This window comes from Neodiprion lecontei, chromosome 1 (assembly GCF_021901455.1).
Source record: "Neodiprion lecontei isolate iyNeoLeco1 chromosome 1, iyNeoLeco1.1, whole genome shotgun sequence".
Classification (NCBI taxonomy): domain Eukaryota; kingdom Metazoa; phylum Arthropoda; class Insecta; order Hymenoptera; family Diprionidae; genus Neodiprion; species Neodiprion lecontei.
In genome coordinates, this window is record NC_060260.1 from 27,961,625 (window position 1) to 27,978,237 (window position 16,613).

Genomic DNA, 16,613 nt, shown 5'->3' on the forward strand with positions numbered 1-16,613 from the left:
TATAGTAGATTTACATAAATGATAAGGGAATAACAATAACTTAAAAGTAAACGATAATTGTAAATGATAAAGAATAAATTCTAAATAATTAGGTATCTTCGTTGTGTAAAATAGAAAATACATTTTTTTTTACACTCCAAAGCCGGTGGTTTATAAAATAATATTCCGAGTAACCACTCAAGAATCCTATTTTAATAATTGTAAACTTAATAAACGAAACATGTATTCGAAAATCCACAGATTTTGACCCAATGTTGATACATTTTTGTTAAGTATTTGTAATGCGAATAAGTGATCTGTTGTACGAGTAGATGATTTTAAACTTTCACGGAGCCACAGTTTTCATATTTTGGTTAGCCGTGGAAAATTTAAACGCCAACATGCTGTGAGACATGTTCAATTTTCTCCGATATATAATCGTAATGTATTATCGTTTTCAATTTTGTATAGATCTGTCGGTATGCTGCTGGAAAGTAGATAAGCATGTCCTTCCAATCCTCGTATCGTAGCGTGAGAACCTCGACAATCGTGGCGGCACGATACGTGTGAGTGTGGCTTATCTATATTTAATCAAAAGTGCAATTTCATCACTCGAAAGTGTAATATGAATATCTCGCTGTCATAATTCTTACATCCGGAATGAATCCTTGATGTAAACCAAAGTACTCCTTTGCCTGGAGAGTTGCGCAGACCGTATACATCCTCGGTCCTAAATTCGCTAAGACTTCTACGGTTCCGCGTTGGATGAAGTACATGGTTGAGTTGCAGTCTCCTTCTTGTACTATAAAATGTGTTGGAAAGAAAACCCGTCTTCTCATCTTTCCACAAAGTTGTCGTAGTAGGTCTTCGTGGCATCCTCTTAAGATGTTGTTCTGGAATCACGCATTGATGTTACATCGTGACGGATATTTTATACTCCAAGGTTGATTTCTGCGGTTTGCGATAATTGAAGCATACTTGTCACGATTATTCGATAACGCGTTCTTTAAACTTTTACCCACCTCAAAAAGATGTTTTCCATATGCAGCAACCATTATCTCCTCTCTTATTGATGCTGGTGCTTCGGCCAGTAGTGCTGGCTGACTGCACCCTCTCTCGAGGAGCCACAAATTTTTAGCATATCCTAAAGCTTTCTCGACAAGAGGATACGATATTTGACCGTCCTTTAAGTAATCTTTCATTATCGACATTGCGGTGTCATACTTAGTCAGCGTGTAAGAGTAATTTTGTACAACGTTCGAAACGTCTCCCATAAACATAGCGACGACGGGTACCATAGCCACAGACATAATCGAGCAGAAGATTATTTCTTTAACAGTTCCCGGCCGTATGTCACCAAATCCTGTGGTTGTTACCACGGCAACAATGAAATAGATTGAACAGATGTAGGGATATTGACAGTTTGACTTGACGATCCAGGATTCTGGAGAACACTGCGTTGGACAACCGATCAAGTACCAAACGCATGCCAGTATGTGCAACAGTAATGTGAAACTGCTTATCATACTGGCAAGCTTCGTTGCCAACATGTTCACGTTCAGTTTTTCATACTTCTTTGTGAAAAACAGATACAAATGTCTAGCGCGCAACAATCGTCTCATGCAAAGGAATTTATACCAGAATATTCGAGAATTGGTCGCGGAAAGGCAGAGTACTTCGACAGGGACTATGCTTAATGCATCCAAATAGAATTGCATCTCTTGCAGTGCCCGAGCGCGTATTAAAGTAATATTGTCAACAATGTCGCCACTGTCGTCGTGATATTCAGTATTGTAGGCTAGAAACAGCATGGCCAAAGTCAGTACATCTAGGGCAAGTCCGGCGAAAAAAAGCAGAGGAACAAAAGTTTGAGTGAAAGAAAATTGATAAGAAGTCAGCAGGCTGGTCAGATATGCGATCGGCACTTTCAACAATGAGATCCTCTGATACGTGACTGGAAACCAAGCTTTTTTGTAAGAGTCTTTTTTCTTTTCTTTCGTATCTTCCTCGTCCGAAAACCTCGGAACATAGCCCATATTTTGCAAGACGCAAATGTTAAACTGCTTCTTTACTGAGGGATAACCTCTGGCCAAATCGTAGAAGTTAGTCGTTGATATTATCAGAGTGTCCACGTGTTTTGCAGCTACGATGGTCATCATGTACCTAAATTAGGATAAACAAGAACCTTGCAATACACGTTTACGATCGTCATTCTTAATCCTTTCATAAATGAAACTCATGATGTAGATGGTTGTGAAAATTTATGCAGAATTCACGCTCATGACAAGTTTAGTGGAATGCGCTTGTACCTCACCTGGTTGCTGGACTGTTGTCAATATTTCCGAATATGCTGCCTCTTCGTAATTTACAAAATAAGGTGCCATCGGGACCAATGACGTCAACTTCTCCGCGATGAACTATGAACATGTGGGATACAATGTCATTTTTCTTAACGATTTCGCTACCCTTTAAAAAATTGAGCATTTCCAAACTGGTTGCAAGTTGTCGTGTGAAGCTTTTTTCAACGCCAGCGAAAGCGGGTACGACGGAAATAGTTTCTTCGTACAATTGAAGCATCACATCTTGTCTCAGCGCGTGATGAAATTTGTTAAAAATCGCATGAGTCTCTATGCCATGTGTTCGCCACCACATATTCTCGAAGTGCTTTATTGCCCTGTCTTGAATCACGTTTGGTATGCGTTCCATCTTCATAAATGTCACCAAGTGTCGCATGCGCTCTTGGTATAGCATCAAGTTTCGGTTTACATTCGCCTTGCCACTTGATACGACGACGATTATATACGTGAACATCAAATAACCGACGATTATGACCAACGCCGTGTACAACATTTCTTTGTCATCCTAAACCGAGTGAACTCAGTTTAAAATAATTCATCCGTTAATTTACTGCTGACAGGATATTTCATAAAAATTGTCTTACATGCGCAGTTATGTCGCCAAATCCGATACAGTAGGATGTGGATACCATCCAATATACCGCTGTTAGGTAGAGATTAATTGAGTTCTGCATTGAGAAATAGAAAGAATTTTCACTGTGACCGATCCAAGATTCCTTGCTGTATTCCACGTAAATGGTACCATCCGGTCGTTCCCAATATGTACAAGTAAATGCGATTGACAAAGCGGCTAAGACGTTGATGAAAATGAAAGCTACCGGTAAGAATTTAAAAAAATTCAAGGTCAGCGATGATCGAGCCAAATTTGACTCGTACAGCAGCAACGGTGACGGCAGTCTGTTGGACAACAGAAATTACGTGACTCGTGCGTTTTATTTAGACTATATTTTCGATATTCCTAGAGCATCACTGAATGATCATTTTTCACCTTAACTTACCTATACAGTTGTACGATCTTGTTGAGAAGTGTTATTTCGTTCGTGGAAAAACTGATCTGCTTCGCTCCATCGGGATGTATTGTTGGCTGATGTGGTACCATGTAGAGTGGTAGAGCCCCCAACAAATCTATAGCGAAGCTGTGGGTCAGGTAGTGCTTGGCCGTTGACAGAGGATGGCTAATTAATAAACCTTCGTCGTTGTAGTAACACACGTGCAAACGAATGTATATATCGAGAAAGGCTAGTAAGTCCAGGGCGAGTGCTATCCAGACAATCCCTCTGAATTGCAGAGAGCTGTACGTTAAAGATGGGAAAATAAATCCGCTCAGTAAAGCAGACGTCATACGGCATTTCTGTAACGTTATTAATTCACGGACGAGGGTAAATAAGTTCGTGGTGAGATGTGTGGAAAAATTACGTCACAGACCAATCGTCCAACCTCCCAAAATTGAATGAAAGGACCGTTCGGTGTGATGGTCCTTGACATTAGCATGTACTGTATAAATTGCAAGACTCCTAAGTCTTTGAAGGGCCGCGTGTAATCGATATTCACGTCGTGCTTTCGTCGCTTTGTGAATTTAATCCAGCTTATGTCAAGGTGGTCCGTGAAATCTTGAGACTCAAGAGCCGATCGGCTGAAATTCAGCTTTCGTACCAAGTTGGAGTTTCTGACCACCTCGATTAATGCTGCGGAATAAAGCAGAATTATGACCAGCGTTGGGTAAACGAGTGATTCTGGATTTTATGTACTCACCAGAAAACCGTTCGTAGCTTTTTTTGTCACTTGAAAAGATTTTTTGCAAACTCATATGTGATATTCTAATCAGCTTTAGGTGCGTCACACTTCTGATATCTTGCATCGACGGTTTTCCCAATAACATTTCCATAACCCCGAAAAATTCTTTAGGACCCAATGTTTTTTTGTCTCGATTAGTCAGCACCGATATAGCTTCGCAGTAACCTTCTTGTATGATGTAAAATTCTCGATACATCTCGCCGGCGTACGACACTATCTCTCCTGCATTTCGTAGCAATTAATTTTTATTTTACCAGACAATAAATAACGCAAGCTGAAAGGTAGGAGAAGTTTTCACCTGGCGGTAGAACGTAGATCTCAACACAATTTGCAAGATCGGTTATCGTCTCGTCGTTCAGTTCTTGTAAGATTGGGACTGATCTCAGCATCTCACCGTGCATGGCGATGAGCAATCGTTTATTCATATTCGGCGACAAATCCGCGAATAAAGGTATATCATTCAATATCTTGTATCCTTGATCAGTTTGCCATTGGAGGTCCAAATAGCTGTATACTCGTCTTTGAATAACTTCCGGTATGTCATTTTCCTCCATAAACTTTTTCATCACAAAGACGATCTCCTTGTACGCAACTTTGTCGAGAGTAGAGAGCATCAGCGTTGCCGAACAATCGGATACCAAAGCATTGAATAAAAGAGCTCCGATTACCTGAATATTTTCAATGTTAAACGATATCGGAGGAGAATCTTGGAGTAGAATTTTAAAGCCTGAATTTACGACATTCAACGTACCAAGAAAAAGAACATGGTGATCATCTCTTCCAAAGTACTGGCGTTAATGTCTCCATAACCAGTTTGCGAAAGTACTTGCAAAGCATAGTAAAAGCTCAGTAGATAAACAGGGCTGTCTATCATGTTGGCCTCGGAATTTTGAGTTAGGATCTGGTCGTACCAGCTGCCCGTTACGCATTTTTCGTAGAAACATGATTGCGTATAAATAATCGCCCCGATCCAATACGACCCAAACACCAAGCACAACAGATATTTTGCCATTCTGATAATCTTTATATTGACATTCAAACTTTTCTCCAAGTCACTGATGGCTCGAAATACAACGTGCACTTTCAATACACGGTTCAATAGAAAAATAGTCCCAACACGTCCGTTGCTGTAGAAGCTCATGTAAAACGCTACCTCTTTAGCCGGAAAAACGGCTAATATGTCGAGTAGAAATCGTAACTGCTTTATTTTCATCGCCGTTATTTTCTTCACCTTATTTTGCAATTAGATTTATATTTTCAAGTCGTTCCGACGAATATTTACTAAACAATGCCTAAATACACACCTCTACAAGTACGTCACGAGTCAAGTCTATAGCTGTTGAAATTTGCACGTAAATATCCAAAATGTATAAAATATCTATAATGACTCTGATAGTTAGCAGATCATCAGTCATGTAACGTTTGAAGCATGCGAAGTATGGATAGAGAATCGCCGCCACCAGAACAGCGAACACAATCACGCTTTGCCAGAGTGTTAGAAACAACGTGTTCGGTGTTAAAATCCAAGGCCATCCGGTTTTTAGGCAAATGTCGTATCGGGCGACGGCTGCTTCGGTCGCCATTACGTACATGTCAACTGTAACAGTACAATTCGAGTTCTTCCATAAGTTTCGCATCTCTCAGTTATTACATATTTCTATTGTAATCTACGCACCAGTAACCTGCGGATTGAACTCTGGGTTTAATGGATACGTATTTATCTGACATATGTTATGGTCAGTTTTTTGCTGCTTGCGAAGTCGATTTTTGAAGATTTTCAACGGCTTTCTTGGCGAGGAATAGCCGAGACTGATATCCTGCAAAGCATTTTCTACCGTATTTTCTTGCGCTCTGAATGTTACGATTCGTTTTTTCGCGTAATCCAAGCGATCTGACACTCTGTAAAGAGATAATTGATGATGCATAATTTTTGACAACACAAAGTTTGCGTCTATCTACTTATTTCACCTTCACTCGTGTGTAATGTTAAACTCAATAACCTCAGAGCTAAGATTCTTTGAAACTAATTAGTAGCACGTGCATTTGCGTATATAAACCTTCGATTCATTTCCACGTAAATATCGTGAAATACATTATTGTGCGCAAATAAGGCAGCTTTGTGGACAACTTGAAGTTCGCAGGACGTCGCGGTGACAACTTGACTTTTGCATTCAATATTTAGTAGCAAGGCTGCATCGCCGAGTATCGTACCAGCTGTTAAATTTAGTATAGAACTCTCGTTGTCATCCGATGATAAAATCTGTTCGTTAAGTATTCACAGAGTTTTAGTCAGAGCGTCTATGTGTTAGGGTGGTTCTTATTTTCGTCATGCCGGAATTTCTTCGCGCTCACCCGCCAAAAGTAATCAATGTATGTAAGAAAAAAAATTGGCATTTGGCAAATTGGAATTTCAAAAAATAACACTGTTGATTGCTTGAAAAAATCAAATGATCGATTTTTGAAAAAAATTAAAGTAGTTCTTCGCTGATAATCTGATAATATTAGATTTACGACATTCATACAGTAATAATCAGTTTTTTCAAAAAAATTTCACATGCATACATTTTTTTTCTATAAAAATTCGAAGACTTGGAGGGGCGTGTTAAAGTTATCGGACAAATTTGGAGTTGCGACCAATTTTGTTTTCTATACATGTTGATTAGTTTTGGGGGATGGGCGTGAAAAAATTCCGACATGACCAAAATAAGAACTACTCTAGTATCTATGTACCGGATAAATAAACCTCGATAAGTTCTGCAGCTTTAATTTTTTTAACGATAAGGTTGCATAGATAATATCAAAATGTACAATTACGCTTCAAGTCGAAATTTTTTTACGTGCATTCTACAAAAATTCACTATGTTTCTTGTCACGTCTATGTTACGTGGATTTTCTTTTCTCGCTACTGTATCATTGCATTATCGTACGAAATACTCACACTGATATTTCCCCGAACTACATATATCATACGATCAATGGGGCTTCCTTTCGTGTATATAATATCACCGCAGTTGTAGTATTCGGTGCGTGTTCTCATTGAGAGATCTCGCAAGTATGCCGAGGGCAGGCCGCGTAGCATTACAGACTGGTGAAATAAACAGTGCAGTGCTGTTACACATGATTGCTCGACTGAAGTCGATCAATGACGCTCTTATATGGTCAGTATGTAATTAGCTCGTGTTGAATTTAGCACGACGTGTGATAATCAGTACGTGTCTCTTACGTCTCGCTAATCCTTGAGAAAATTATACAAAGTAATAAAATAGGAGTAAAAATGATCTTTCGGATAAAAATTACTCTTATGAATGCCAAATAGTAGCGATCCAAGTAAATTTCCTTTTGCAGCGTTAACGGTAAATCCGCAAACATTTCAGACGCACTAATTGCTTTTTTGTACTTCCAGAAAGACTTGTGAAATTCGATTACGCCGTCCCGCATGTCCTTCGATACTTTAGCTTGCACCTGAAATAAAATAATTTGCTGACGTTTGGAAAACGAAACACTTTTCGTTTAAGAGTATTTTTTTTTCTTACGATATTACAGATTCCGGCATGCATTAGGCACTTATCGGTGTACGGTCTATGTCGAAAAGACGAACGATCATTACAAATTACCAAAATTTCTGCGATAAGGTGCAGCTTGTTTCGGAATTCCGTATTCCTTTTAACCGCCTCTAATATCCCGCTCGTTAAACTGCCGATAAAGGCTGCGACAAGTATAACAAATCCCGTGACCATCATTAACAACGTATACATTTGCTCCATGCTATTGCGTGCCGTGATTCCACCAAATCCAGTGCTGCTCATAGCGCAAGTTGCAAAGTACAGAGAGACGAGGTACCATTCCCACGGTTCGTTGGTTGTCAATTTCTTGCTACTCGATATCGTTACGATCCAACGTTCGCCGCATACGGTGCATTGTGAAAAAAGATACCTGTGAAAATTTTGTTAGCTATTTTTTTCCAATTTCCGCTTGACGACGCTAATGTTAGGTACTGACCAGAAACAAGTGTAGGTGTGCAGAGTAACTAGAAATATTACAATGTATGTCGCGAACGTAATCGCGATAGCAACGTTTCCCACCATGTCGGTCAATTGTGAGAAAAAATTGATGGGTCTGTACATTCGCAGTACTGGTATCATGACGGAGACGAAGTCGATGTAAATCGGCTCATCCTCCGGCGAGTGATCTGGCGAAAGGAAAAGAAGTTTTATTTCTCAAGGGCTTCTAGGGATACTTTCGAAGCCTTTCGATAGTTGGTGTAATTTTCTCTCTGATACCTAATAAAAAACGGATTGGCATTCCTATAACAACTCCCAATATGTCAAGAAATATTAAAAATATCGATCTCGCCTTCAGCTCTCTTGTGGTCCTAATATCTTCTAATCGCCAGTGTAATATCGACGAACAGATGTCGACGATGTACAATATGTCTAGAAGCAAATTGATGATAAATGATATCCTCTGTTCTGCTTCCTGGAATAAAATCGCAACGGGTTTGGATGTATACGAACGCGATAGGAAAGAGAGATTATCATGATATACCGTAAATGAGCTCTACCTCTTCCGCTTCAAAAAATACTTCGTACGTAGTCATCATATAGACCGTAATAGTAACCAAGACTAGAGACAACTCCCAGGTTTTTGCGAAGCTCAGGAAAACAAAACATTCCAAAGTTGAATCTATCGATACTCTAACAGGATAGTCGTCTTCTGTGTCAGTATCCTCGTTCATCTCAAGCGTGAGGGAGTCTCTTGTGTTCTGATTCAGCCTCAAATTATTCCCATAAAGTTCGGTTTCTTTGGGTACTTTATCCTCGAGTAAATGCATTTTTCAATAAGTATACTGTTACGTTATTTACGATGGATACTCCACGTTTTTTTTTTATAGCTATGAAAAAGGGGTTATGCCGATAGTTTCACAATCAAATACGTAAATAACCATAATACTCGATGATAAAGCGACTAAAAGGAATTGAAGAACTATTTTAAGATTGTCAGCCCCACCGTGATCTTGCAACGTAACACTGGATGATACCGTGTCTTTAAATGACGAATTTTAAACCGTCACCAAATATCACATTCATCGTATGAATTTAGTCGGAAATTATCACATGAATATTATGTATACCAAAACAAAGTAGGCATTACGCGATGCAAATAAGATGAATTATAAATTGAAATAATTGATATGTTCATAAGTTTCAACGATTAGGACGAGGTTCACAAGTAAATCTGATATTTGCCATTTGATACAATGATAAAAAGACCGATTTCCAAGGTTAGAAAGTATACATACGTAAATAGAAAAGATTATTGAATTTTCCTAACAAAGCAATCTAATACGACGAAAGAAATACTTTGCTAATTCTAGAAAATGCGGTTTTACTTAGAAACGCAAATTATTGTTTCGACTACTTTTTGTTGAATCCTATAAAATTTCTTTGAATTGCAAACTCCTTGCTTTCGCAATATTTGGCGAATCTCACAGATCCCTTCTCTGTGTGCATAATATGACAGATTCAAAAGAATAAAGTATTTTACCACAGGTATTTTTATTGCTGATATTTTTCCTCTACTATTACAATTCTGACGAATTAACATTATAACGAGTCCTAAGCTATCGCCTAGAACGCAAAAGAAAAGACTCGATGGACTTATGCTCTGCGTGATATAACATACGTGTAGAAAAGAGAGACAGAACTGAATGAATAGTACGTTATCATTTACAACGTTATGGCATTGGTTCATTTCTCCGGTAGCCATACTTCCGTATTCAGCCCCAGAGAGCCTTGTAGAAATTCGTTAGAAGGGTCATCGCCCAAATGGCCGAGTTTCCCGTGAACATCTTTGGCGGCTTTCAGGTACCTGTATACAATAAATCGCGAATATAATTAGCCAACTTTCGCTCTCTTAATTGCGGTTCGCATGATATCCCCAAGTTCGCTTTACCTACTTGTAAATGCACATCACCGTAGTTTTTATTTCCTTTTCGGCGATGCGCGGCGTTTCGCTGAGCAAGGGGCTACCCGAGTGATGTATGAACTCCGTTGTTTCCGTCGGCTTCGAATGCGTCAGTGGATACGTACGGATCCATCCTCCTTCGCGGGTCACGGGGTTGCGCCAGTCCTTTCCATTGTCCCAGACGAAGGGCGGCGGTGTTGAATTGTTTCCTTTGAAACCACGCCGCATTACTCTATCGACTGACAACGGATTGTACCGGGACCAAACGTCACCGCACGCGTCCGGAATCCCCTGTCGAAACTGCATGTCACGCGTTTCCGTTCATGATACGAAGAAAGTTTTAAAGGGTGTTCAATCACCATCGTCAATGCTGGTCTATAGCAAAATAATCTAGCCTATGCGACAATCATCTCGCATGGTGAATTTTTTTTGAAGATCTACCTATCTCGATCCTTTTCTCGAGTAAAAACAGTTGTAAAAACGTAATTTCAACAATTTGAAATGTTGACTCAGCTGGGTAACTATCAGAGAACAAAATTTTCATGATATCGGAACAAGAGACTCGGTTAAGGCTAAACGAATGGCACAAAGCTGAATTTTGGGCTTTTTTAAGAAACGAAATTATGTTCATTTGGATCAATCGATGAATCGGAGACATTACTTGCCATAGTTTGGGGTTCGGGGCAAACGTTTATCAGAGCGATCGATTCCCTTCCCATTTTGCATCGTCTTTTCGATTCCTTGCTCGGGTAGCAGCGCGAGGATCGCTCATCCTCGGCCTCCTCTTCACTCGTTGCCCAAATCGTAAAAAGAGATAATCCGGTATTGCAGACCGGGAGACCCAGCAGGTCGAACATGTCGTGAAGCAGCGGCTTCTTCACTTCAGAATCAACCTCGCAGTCATTCCCCAGGGCTGGACTGACGTTGACCTTGTTTCGAGAATGATAGACCCAGTGACTATTTGTCGTTCAAGTGCAGCGAGGTTGAAACGCGATTCACTGAGCGTTAATTTCCTTCAATTTATAAATTCGTCACCGACCTCTATGAGCCAAGGTTTCAAATTCTCGTCAATGAGAACGTCGAAACCAAAAAACTCGAAGCAGTTCGAGGACCGTGGAATTCCAGCCGCTTGACTAAGTATCGTAAGGCTGACGAGACAGGCGATTCGCTGCCATAAAAACCAGTCGGAATATCCAGACTGTTCCAGGTATCGCCTCAGTTGTCTCAGGGTCCACTTGCACCCTGAAATCGACACCGTTAATTCATTTCCTAATTCCATTTTTCCCCTCAATCAAATTTCTGGTCTGCGTATAATTAGCGTGACTCTCACCTGCTCCAACCCTCTCCTTCTTCTCCGAGTATCCTGGACCAAGTTTGTTCAGAGAGCAGTTCGTGAGGTGTCGGAAAGGGTTGTCCAAATTGTCCAGCGAAAATTTCTCTGTTGCAAAACGAACCAATCCTTCCTTGTAGAGGTAAATTGTCAGGGGTTTGTAGGAAGGCACGCAGACGTACAGTCGAAGATCGAACTTGTAGCCCCCAATTAGGAGTGGATTCTTAATGTACCTCTGAACCACAGCCATGTTGTCGTACGTCAGATCGCTCAGCTTCTTCACGTTACCGAAAACACGAGGCAGCCTGGTCATTACTCGGCACTCGAATTCTGAGCATAGTTTTCAATCAAGAATAACTTACTCGAAATAGAAATATTCCTCTGCCCTGACTTTGACCAACTGGCTTGCAGATCCATACCCTGTCGTCCTTTTCATATCTGCTACAATCTGCCGCTAGCTTCGTGTATTCTAATGGAAGATTGTATCCGAGGGGGCTGAAATTCCACGATAATGTGTTTGTAGCACGTGCCGATCTGATGGCTTTAAATACATTTCGTCCGCTCTTTTGTGTTTCCACATATTTTCACCACCTTTCAGCAGGCTTAGAATCGTGCTTTGACCAATCTGTCAGCTCGAAGTTGGTGAATATGTGAGGATGCCATATGGACGAAGTATACCTCATACGATTGTACAAGAAAGTATTGGAACGTTCTTGCCTACCGCGAATCGCCAACACGAAAGCGCTGTTTACCTAAAGTCATATATCGATCCGTAAATCTTCTTCATACACTTCAGATGTCTCACCAAATTGTCCTTCCGGCATATCGAGCTTCCCTTTGGTATGTGATTGGTGAACTAGAGGGACATGAATTACATAGGTAACAACGAACGTCGTACGGACACGTTTTATTACACGCTATTCGTAGAGCTCGCTAATTACCTGCCAAGGAAGCAACGTTTTGTAATGGTTTGACGGGAATCCTCCGGAACGCCACCAAAGATTCCAGCGATCCTTGAGCGTCATGTTATCCCCTGTGTACTCACGCCAACCACGCTCGGTGCACACCTACCGGAAGTTGTTAATATTCGCGTATAAGCTCGCCGTGCGTGATTGCAATCAATTCAATGCGCTATCCCCGCGGCATTACAGTATCAGGACAGAAACTGTCCTGGTATTTGGTAAACTGTTTCGCCATTGATTTTGGTTTACGGACAAGTCGTGCTTTTGCTCCATATCTTCTCGCGGTTTTACGAATCAGTTTAATTAAAGCCTGTTGTTTTTATTCGGATCTTTGTTTCGACTTTGTTACGCTTATTCCGACGCGAGAAGTGAAGAAAATATCTGATAGGCCGGATGATAAAGCATCGAACTTTCATTGGAAACATCATTGGTCGTGACGCCTTCACAACTTTTACAATTACCAACACGCTAGACGCGATAAAAATAGAAATTGTGACTATAGCTGCTGTGCTATTTTAAATTCTGAACCGTTAATTTCGCGAGTGAATTAAATCACCGCGATACCGATGATAAATCGTTCGTCATAAAATCGTCGACTATGTTGAAATTTAAGTGACGCATCGTAAGAAATACAGGCTGTTTACTCTGTGTCTTATTGTCAGAGATATACATGTGTGTACATTTATAACTAATTTCAGAAAGAAAATAGGGATATAAATCATGGCAGCTAGGATCATATCGATATTCGTATATGCGACTGTGCGATTCACGATACCTTCCTCTCGTACCTTGAAAACTATATTATTTAGTTCAAGGTTGGCTAACTCTGTAACTGTGCTACGCTGTAATTGTGAATAAATTCGCTGCATAAAAAGTTCATCGTGACATGTGGTCTGATTGAGGTGTTCCACGTGTATCAATTAAGTCTCTGAAACTTTTTAAGAAACAAATTATGCAGTTGGTACCGTTTCGGGTGTTTCTTTTTTCTGTTTTTTTGTTTGTTCTTTATTCACTGAACTCTGGCGGAAATTTAGGAAGTTTACGAAAATTAGCCCTCAATCTTTTTCCCAAGTACTTGATGATCGAGTTTATGTTGTCGTCGGCGTAAATCACGTGTCTTCAACTTATGCATTTCAGAATCACCAGGTATACGTTACTTGAACTAATAGATGAGGTCCCGCGCCGTTTTCATTCAGCCTGAACACGAATGGTCCTTCCAGGTAGTTTAGTGCCATCCCACAGTATAGGGCGGCAGCCACTTTCCAGTAAAATATCACAGATTGATATACAACAACCTATACCAGGATAATGTGATGCGTCAGATGTATGAAAAATCAATAAATACATACAAATTTTTTTCGTCTACTCTGCTCTAAAAAATAACCAACGAAATGCTGCAGTGCTGAATATTTTAACCAAATTCCGCCCTCCATTAAATATTAAAAAAAAATACTCAGGTCAAAACTCGGGCTTGCCACGAAGAGTTGCAAGCTCTTCGGAAAGGATACTGATTACCAATTCTTGAGAAATCATTTTATCGGAAAACTTGCATGAATTATAAGATCAATATACTTCTTATTGTGATTCTTTTGGTTCTCCACGCAAGAGTTGTCACGCGAGCGATTTTTTTTTTTACGCTGGAGTTTGCAGTCGACGTGTCAACTCAACAATTGATCAGGCATTCCCGGATGTTGATGTCAAGAAAGGGTGTCAGAATTGTTGGTGAAAACTCTCACGCTAATAAAACAATCGCGAGGAGTGCTTTTGGGCGAACAAGTGTGGGGTGGGTGCGTGCAGGAAAAGTTGGCACCGTCTATGCGGATACCCGTGCTACCGAAAACTTTCAAGATAATAGACCAATCATGTCAAAAATAATTTTACTTAATTATCCCTGAAATACCAAGCGAGCTTTTGAGGCTCTTTTCGCCAAAAAGGTGGAAGTTCACGTTTATTTTTATATCCATGCTCTTGATTTCACTTACAATTAGAAATGCTCACAATTCATTGTATCATTTTAATTTGCATGAGATTCAGATTCAAAACCGGATGTTCAAAGAACGATTTTCAAATTTTTTTACCCAAATGAGGTGTTAGAACGGTGCTGAAATTAGTATAATATTGACGTAATGAAAAATAGGAATAATTCCGAATTTGCAAATTTTGTACAATTTTGAAGCAATTGAGTTTCTAAACTATGAATAGGTACGATTTGCTTTATTACAATCGATCGAATTCAAGACAAATCTAAAGTTATGAATAAACGATTTTTCATAAAAATGCATTGTTATTTTAACTTGCGAATGTTAATTTCAAGGGAATGAAAGGATTTTCCTTTTCGTTTTTCACCCTAGTACAGCGATCTAAATGTGAGTACGACTATAGGTAGTACCGTGTTTGATGAAAGGCACATACTATAGTCATTTGTGTTTACTCGAGATTGTTTACTTTCCGCGTTACAGTACGGTAGAAAATCACGCCGCACGATATTATAATATTTTCGTACGAGTAGACACTTCAATTGAAATGCGTATGAAGGGGAGAGAGAGAGAAATGAGTTTATTACAAGTCTTAGGATGCTGTAATCCTCTAAGGATTATGCAACACGTACGGAAAGAAGTCAGAATTAATAGTAAATCATAAAACTACACCATACGTAAAGTACAACGATAGCACGAGTGGAGAAGGGCACAAATTGTGTATCCAATATTACATACTACGTACAGCTGCTACCTGGTACTAAGAAAGTCTAAAAGCCTCGACTCAAAACCAGCTAACTTACTTCTCGCACAGCAGAGGGAAAAGAGTTCCAAAGGGAACTAGTCTCAAGCAGTACAGCAAAAAAGATAGAGCGTGCGTGCGTGTGTCGCGTTTGCATATCTGTATAATGTATATATTACACAAAAATATATTCGCGGTGGCAGAAACGTGTGAAAAAAGAAACACAACATCGGTTTGAAGAATAACTTTGGTGTAAGATTCCCTAAAAGTACGAACTTTCTCACTTAGTATACATCGTCACGTGTTCATTGGTTAAAACTTGGCGAGTTTCGCGTCCCATCCGAGGGTGAATAGATGCCTTTGCGGAGAGCCAGTTTGCTGCTTCGGGTCACGATCCCCTCTTGTCACGTCATCGTCCGAGTCAGCTGCTTCCTAGACTGACGCACGAGCTGCCACCACGCTCGTCCCGACGCTCGTGACGTCGCGGCGTCGCCGAAGACGCTGAGCCGTAGGATTATCAGGGAGGGAGCGCTCCGGATGATCGCCCGCGTCGCCGCGAGTCAAACGTCGACTGAACGGGCTCGACGGTTTAGATTTAGGTTTAGGTTTAGGTTCAGATTTGGGTTTGGGTTGATGCCGAGCCCAGAACGGCGAACCGTCGCCCCTGAGCCTTGCACTTATGCTAAACGAGACGCGGTTGCGATATCTGTGTTGGGTAGAATCCGCGCTTATATCGGGTGACTCGTTTCGTCAGGACGACGAACAACCCTGCAGCGATACCCCGTCTCCTCGCTTCCACCCCTCGCCGCGGGTTGCGGGTAGCAGAGACTGAGCTTTTCGTGTAGGGTGACACGGGCCAAGGGAGGTATTTGTTTTTGCCTAATAGGTAGTTCTCCGTGATTTATCTCCTCGACAGTGCCTCCATCCTTCTCCAGCGGCTTTCGGTGCCCTGATACAATAGCCCGCCGCTGCAGAATATGCGAAACAGAGGAATGCCTGTCGAACGTCTGTTTGGTTGACAAGTCGGATGATGGGAATCGTTTCGCACCCTTAGACCACGTTCCACGAGGATCAATCGTCGTCGGAGCTAATTATACGATTTGCATTTCGGTATCGATTGTCGATCATCCCGTACGCGGATATGGGTATACACCTATCGTCGGCGCAGCGGGATAAAATACGATACTCACCCTCGATTCAGCGGTGAGCACGCAACGTGAAAACTCTTCCGCTTCCCTTTTTTCCGCCCTCCTTCTCCGTACGCCGTTTCGTTACCCTCTACACCCTATATTATCCTGCTTTAAGGCCACATGCAGCGTTTATTTTATTCGCGTGTTTCTCTGGGACTGCACGTATGCGAAAGGGGGGCTTGATCTCCTGAGGGGCAGGCACGAAGGAAAAGAAAATTAGAATACCTCGTTCGTTACTTGTTCTCTTCGTCGAGATCTTCGTTTCCGCATTCCGAAAATAGACGGCTGGCTAAGAATATTACTGTCTCTTTTTATGGAT

The 16,613-nt window shown here is 40.8% G+C and overlaps 2 protein-coding genes across 2 annotated transcripts; both read right to left on the bottom strand.

Moving 5' to 3' along the window:
* Nucleotides 1–211: 211 nt before the first annotated feature.
* LOC107223440 lies at nucleotides 212–8,961 on the bottom strand. The gene is made up of 17 exons (XM_046746667.1): nucleotides 8,692–8,961; nucleotides 8,411–8,606; nucleotides 8,213–8,319; nucleotides 7,428–7,592; nucleotides 6,188–6,390; nucleotides 5,806–6,029; nucleotides 5,435–5,727; nucleotides 4,882–5,361; nucleotides 4,429–4,798; nucleotides 4,089–4,352; nucleotides 3,774–4,021; nucleotides 3,335–3,687; nucleotides 2,921–3,233; nucleotides 2,294–2,841; nucleotides 1,002–2,142; nucleotides 633–872; nucleotides 212–560 (listed from the first exon to the last, which is right to left on the bottom strand). The coding sequence occupies exons 1-17, from the start codon at nucleotides 8,959–8,961 to the stop codon at nucleotides 369–371; spliced, it is 5,607 nt and encodes a 1,868-aa protein (XP_046602623.1). The 3' UTR covers nucleotides 212–368.
* A 719-nt stretch (nucleotides 8,962–9,680) lies between these two features.
* On the bottom strand, nucleotides 9,681–16,574 carry LOC107223451 (probable tubulin polyglutamylase TTLL2). Its single transcript, XM_015663130.2, has 10 exons — nucleotides 16,520–16,574; nucleotides 13,544–13,681; nucleotides 12,366–12,491; nucleotides 12,177–12,280; nucleotides 11,787–11,919; nucleotides 11,425–11,701; nucleotides 11,134–11,336; nucleotides 10,760–11,023; nucleotides 10,087–10,394; nucleotides 9,681–9,998 (listed from the first exon to the last, which is right to left on the bottom strand). Exons 1-10 carry the CDS (start codon nucleotides 16,562–16,564, stop codon nucleotides 9,878–9,880), a joined length of 1,719 nt encoding a protein of 572 aa, XP_015518616.2. The 5' UTR covers nucleotides 16,565–16,574; the 3' UTR covers nucleotides 9,681–9,877.
* Nucleotides 16,575–16,613: the final 39 nt, after the last annotated feature.

Excerpts from the sequence above, each read along its gene's own strand:
- LOC107223440 (XM_046746667.1), bottom strand. The coding sequence starts at position 8,961 with ATGCATTTACTCGAGGATAAAGTACCCAAAGAAACCGAACTTTATGGG. Across the intron at positions 5,728-5,805 it reads GTTCAATCCGCAGGTTACTG|TTGACATGTACGTAATGGCG; the intron begins GTGCGTAGATTA and ends GTACTGTTACAG. Across the intron at positions 4,353-4,428 it reads GATCTACGTTCTACCGCCAG|GAGAGATAGTGTCGTACGCC; the intron begins GTGAAAACTTCT and ends TACGAAATGCAG.
- LOC107223451 (XM_015663130.2), bottom strand. The coding sequence starts at position 16,564 with ATGCGGAAACGAAGATCTCGACGAAGAGAACAAGTAACGAACGAG. Across the intron at positions 12,492-13,543 it reads GACCTCATCTATTAGTTCAA|GTGTGCACCGAGCGTGGTTG; the intron begins GTAACGTATACC and ends AACTTCCGGTAG. Across the intron at positions 12,281-12,365 it reads AAACGTTGCTTCCTTGGCAG|TTCACCAATCACATACCAAA; the intron begins GTAATTAGCGAG and ends ATGTCCCTCTAG.